Source organism: Trachymyrmex cornetzi, unplaced genomic scaffold (assembly GCF_001594075.2).
Source record: "Trachymyrmex cornetzi isolate Tcor2-1 unplaced genomic scaffold, Tcor1.1 scaffold509, whole genome shotgun sequence".
In the NCBI taxonomy this organism is placed as follows: Eukaryota; Metazoa; Arthropoda; class Insecta; order Hymenoptera; family Formicidae; genus Trachymyrmex; species Trachymyrmex cornetzi.
The window spans coordinates 909,200-915,039 of NW_017299817.1; the positions used below are offsets into that span (position 1 = coordinate 909,200).

A 5,840-nucleotide genomic window follows, 5' to 3' on the forward strand; every position below is an offset into this window, starting at 1 on the left:
AAATTTAACTTTTAATTTTTTAATTACTTTTTTTTATTAATTTAACTTTTAATTCAATTAATTTCATTATACATTAACTTGTATCTTAACTAAATTAAATTTTCAAGGTTGTTAACTTTAACTTAACTTAGTTAAAAGAAAAAATTAACTTACCCAACCCTGTAATAAGATGTTAGAATCAATCAGAGAGCCTCATTAGCTTAAAACATTACTCAAGACGGTCTTGAAATAAGGGCTACAAATACCAGCCTTAATCTCAAATTTTTATGCTTTTAGATTTTTTATTTATATGCTATATATATTTAATGTCAGAAATTTAGGCAGATGCTGCAGATAATGTAATTGTATTTTCAATGTCTGTAATATCAATTTAATCAAGTTTATTCTAAACATAGCAATTTCTCTTAAGAATTACGTTTCAAGAAAATTAAATTCGGCGCGCAATTTGCAAGATTGGATAGTATATAAATTTACATTGAATTATTTAAACTAATGATCCAGCTTGATCATTTAGGGCCTTTACTTGTTATGTATTCCTATTACAGTCCTAAAAAATACTTTGTTTAATATAACAATTTCTATTTTTACTATCTCGACTTCCACTAATTACAACCTTGAGCTACCACGTTCTCTCGATAACGTTCTTTAAGCTGACTTGCCTTGGATCCTACCGTGGACTTGGCATCAAAAGGCAACGGTTACTCGCGGAAGAATGCGCTCATCAGAGATCGCACATCTTATTCGTACATACACGATGCAATAACGCCTCATTGGAGGTTTTCTTCTTTCTTCCCCATAATTAGCCAGCTTTAACTGTAGCAATTAAAAACCGACAATGTACCGTCGGTCAAGACTATACCTACTGCATTTTTATAAATCGCAGGAGAGACAAGGGTGGTAGTTGAACGCGCCGTTCATTCGCGACGACCCATTATTTAGCGGCGCGCCTAACCCGCGTGCAATGAGGCGTGGAATTAATTAAATTAATCACTCGATATAACCGTCATTACGTTATTACGAGGCGCGTGTTCTGGTTTATAGGTACTTGGGGCTGGAGCCGAGGCTGACATCCGGCCCGATCCAAGGGAGCGGCGTCGACTCGCAGACGCAGATCGCCGGCGCGGGTGTGATCGGTCCGGCGAGCGCCGAAAAGAACTGTAAGAACGCGCACCTGACCACCAAGCAGCAGGCAATATGCTCCCGCTCGCCACCCGTCCTGCAGGTATTTACCTCGTAGCGGCCCTGGAGGGGCCCTCGCCTCGCGGCCGCTCTTTTTCTCTCTTTCTCTCTCTCTCTTCCTCTCGGATTAATGCCCGGAGAAGCACGCGGCTAATTCGATTCGCAGGACCTACGACCGCGTGCTGAACATCGGCCTTCGACTGGCCGAAATTTTTCGTCGACTCGCTTCTGAGAAAGCTTTCGACGGCTGCTTCGCCTCTGCGCTGCGTAATAAATGGATTAATGTGTCGTGATTAGTAGCTCTGGGCATTATCAGGGGAATCACGGTAGAATTACAGGGTTCGTGTCCGCGTGTTTGCGATAATCTCTCCGACAATTTCTAGAATCTGAATTTAATCTCCGGGGAATTTACGAAATCGCCACTAGAGATTCGAATTCTCGGACTAACGTTTCGACATTGTATGTTATTATTGTTTCAATTTTCACGGGGCAAGTTAACGAATTTGAACGAACGTGGAACGAAAGAAATTAATTCGGTCGCGTTTCCTTATATAATTAAACGACTGCTCCGTCTGTAAATCTGATTGTAATCCGTCTATCCGTTGCGGGATAGAGAAAGCTTTCGCAACGGGACGCACGTTATGCGGCATCCAAAGATTTACCGCTGCATTTACGGTGATACAATAAGGTAGGTACGAACTCTTTAAGCGGAACAAATTTGTTTCCCGATCGGCATCGCGTGATTTAATCTGGATGCTGTTCGTGACAAAAACGAGTCGGACGTCGTGCGGTTCACACCGTCCCGAAATCGCGTTTACCTTTCCTTAATGCACAAAACGTGTCGGGGGTGAGCGGAGGATGGCGAGGGGGAAAGGGGACGGTCTAGGAATCTATCTAGGCACCTAGGCAAACTGGGGAACCTCGAGGCATCGATATCTCTTTGAATATCGCCGACAGCGCGGCGCGGCTTTTCCGAGCGTAAGTTACCGACAAAAGAGGATCGGGCATGAATATTCATATGTCAGTCCGGGTATCGAAGTTTAATTTTTTAACGAGCGACCAAACCCATTAAGAGACTAAACGCCTTTCAATGACCCACGGAATGTTTACTGTTTGATATCCACGATTACTGCTACGTAGGCTGGCCGCGATTTACGGTTTATTAAAGCGTGCCGTCGTGTTTTTGCGCAAACAGGGAATTTGTTTTATCAGAGTCAGATATTATCTAGATGATCATTTTTAGTACTAGTGTTCTCTCAAGCGATGACTCATACTCGTGATAAAATAAAGAGAAAGTTGGTCGGTTAATCAAGTGAATAAGGAATAAAACATTAAATGGCAGGGAAAGAACGATGTTGCTAAAGTATCCGAAAATTTAGCTAGATATGGATTTGAAAACAATTTTGTGGGGCCATCGAAATAATTATGTAAGACGCTCAAACTGATCGCTTGAGATTTTTGCTTAATTATTTTGACGATCCAACAAAATTCTTTTCAAATCTGTATCTAATAATAGCTAAATTTTTAGACACTTCAAAATCGTTCTTTCTGTGTACAGAGTTGAAGATGTTAAAAATGGGAAATGCTTGTTTGAGCATCGACTTGCTCGATACGAGGGAACGTCGCTCGAGAGTATCCGAAAGCGGCGTTTCTTTTGATTCTTAGCTTTCACCGTCTTACGCTTGCAGGCAGTTAGAGCGGGCGCTAGACTCGCCATAGAGGAATGTCAGCACCAGTTTAGATCAGCGAGATGGAACTGTTCCGTCAGCCCGGAAAATCCCGAGAACGTGTTTGGCGGCGTCATGTTAGTCAGTAAGTACTCACGCGGTTCGATGCCTGACGCCGTTCAGGCCGGATATGTCGCTTCTCGGAGTTGTTCTACACTCGTAACATCAAGTACCATCGAGTGGTTGGTTTGTAGCGCGACAAAAAAAAATTCCGTTTGCGTTTTGCAGATAGCCGAGAGGCCGCGTTCATATACGCCGTATCAGCAGCTGGAGTCGCTTACAGTGTCACGAGAGCTTGTTCCAGAGGCGAGCTTACCGATTGCTCCTGCGACAATCGTGTGAGAGCGCGACGTCCGAACAATTGGCAGTGGGGAGGATGCAGCGAAGTAAGTGTCATGAGGATTCTTTCATATATATCTCTCGTACGTGCTTTCTCAGATAGCACAGAGTTTAAAAAGAATTCAGTGATATATTAGGTGTTAAACTTAATTCCTGCCGTTTTTCGTCTCCAAAATTGATTTGTTTCGAAGGGAAATACCTTAATAAAAAAAAAAGTATTATTAATAAAGTATTATTAATTAGTAATAAAGCAGAAAATGGAGGAAATTACTTTGATTAAGGTATTCATTCATCTTCCCTTTGAAACAAATCAATTTTGGAGACGAAAAACGGCAGGAATTAAGTTTGACACCTATCATCAATTCTGAATTCATTTTAAGATGTAAAAGGTATTCTTTTTCTGAAAAGTTCTGAAAAGAATTCTCGTTGCATCTGAAAATGAGGTCAGATGACGACACATCACTGAATTATTTTTGAACTCTTTTGAACTCTCTGTACTATTTGAGTTTCTATCTATGCCTGATGAGTCATTTTCGCTACATCGATTCCTCGTCGTACATAATATCGTGATAAATTTGTTCTAAATGTCGTATATCTCGTAGTTTTGTGTATCTCGTCCGTTCTTATTTTAAGACCGTCTTAAGTAATGTCTTAAGACACTAATGCAGCCCTCTGATTGGTTTATGACATCTTAAGATTGTATTTAAGACAGTCTTAAATATAAAAACTGACTATGAATACTTGGCCATGGATTTTTATCTCAGTATCTGTTTATCTATTTTATCCGCGCTATTACTTCTTCAGTGATTCACATAAAAGGAGTTATTCACGTAAAAGAATCAAATAATTTAATACTAAGTTTGATATAATATACTTTATATTAAATATCTTTATTTTGATCGACCGACGTGTTGCGTATCCTGTATCCCAACGTCGTGCTACAAAGGGTTGGAACACGTGCATCGGTAATTATCTTAATATCTCTTTGCCCGCTATCTCTCACCGGCGGGTCTTTCGACGCGAATTTTAATGCTAGCCGAAGACAAAGCTCAGGCAGTAAACGGATGCGTTTCATGCGAACGGCTGACCCCTTGTAGACATTGCCTTACAAGGGGATTAAGGGAGCTAAGCTTGTTAAGTTGCAACAACCCACCGGCCCTGTCCCCACCTCCCCTCCTTTTCCCCTGCAATCCGGACACGTAACTTAGTCGGGCATGAGGAACGAGAGTTCGCGCAACACACGTAGACGTGTGACACGTGCAGATACAGTTAGGTAACGCGTTTGTCAGAGTATCTAGGACTCTAATATCTTTGAACTGCAATATAATCTTATACATCAGGATTTATTAATAATAATAACAATGTTAGAGTTAAAATAATAATAAATAAATTATTAATGTAATATATTTATTATTATATTACAATAAATATATTATTATTAATCCCAATATAATAGTAATAATTTGTATATTAATCGTTTTTTTTAATATAAACAAATTATAGATATTCCCTTAAAAAATGCAAATTTATCAATCATTATCAAATTATCAGATTTATGCACTATTATCTAGTTTGATGATTTTAACGCGAATTTGCGATTTTGTGTATAAATATATACAGTTAACATTTTTTTTTTACATTTCTGTGCCGAGAGATCAAAAACATTTCGAAAAAAGAATTTGTACAAAGAGTTATGTATTCCTCTCTTTTTTCTATCTTATCATTTCTCTCCCATTTTAATATTTTTCTCTTTGTTACTTATTAAATTATTGTATAATTAATTTTAATACCTATTTTGTTAAGAAAATACCGTGACGATTACGTTGGAGAAATTTTCATCCAGTTACAAAAAAGTTAGAGCGTGAGAAAACGTGAAAATCGCGGGGGAGGGTCGGATGTGTCTTAACGAGGGTGAATTCGTGGACAAATGCCTCGGATAACCGGCAACACAGAACTTGGAGGTAATGATGTTTGCCCGCTCTCTCGCCGAGCAGCCGGCAGGAGGGTGACCATTAAAAGCCACCGGGTGTGAATAAGTTTTTGTTTTACTATCGTTTATAATTTTATACCATCAAACAGATGCAGCAGTAATTGAAGAACCTTCGCGTTTTTTTAATTTGAACGATCGTAAAATAATATCACGATCAGCTCATTTCAGACTTAATCGTAAATCCGGTATACACTAATTGAGATAATATTAATATACTATTAATCATATTATTAATAATATATTAACATTATTAATATTATATATCATTATTATATGAATATTATTACACTCTAATCTAATTATTACACTAATTGAAATAATACTACGTGAAATAATTAATATTTGATATGCGATAAATACGACATAAAAAATGCGACGATTTATTAAATCAAATCTCTAAAAAGATCTCTAAAAAGACTGATTTAACTTTTAGTGAAGACACAAATCGCACGGAAAGAACAATTCTGCTGAAATGTCTAAAAATTTAGGTAAATATAGATGTGAAAATAATTTTGTTGGATTATCAAAATAATTATATGAAAATTCCTTGATTATTGACTCGTATGAATAAATCAATATGTGTATCAATGCCAAATCGAGTCTAA

At 38.1% G+C, this 5,840-nt stretch overlaps 1 protein-coding gene across 1 annotated transcript in view; it reads left to right on the forward strand.

Moving 5' to 3' along the window:
- Nucleotides 1–5,840, forward strand: part of LOC108765693 (protein Wnt-1) — a 55,767-nt gene that overhangs the window by 44,581 nt on the left and 5,346 nt on the right. The window contains exons 2-4 of the mRNA XM_018514524.1: nucleotides 1,042–1,222; nucleotides 2,868–2,991; nucleotides 3,135–3,292. Of these exons, the coding sequence (XP_018370026.1) occupies nucleotides 1,042–1,222; nucleotides 2,868–2,991; nucleotides 3,135–3,292 (463 nt within the window). The remainder of the gene's footprint in view (nucleotides 1–1,041; nucleotides 1,223–2,867; nucleotides 2,992–3,134; nucleotides 3,293–5,840) is intronic.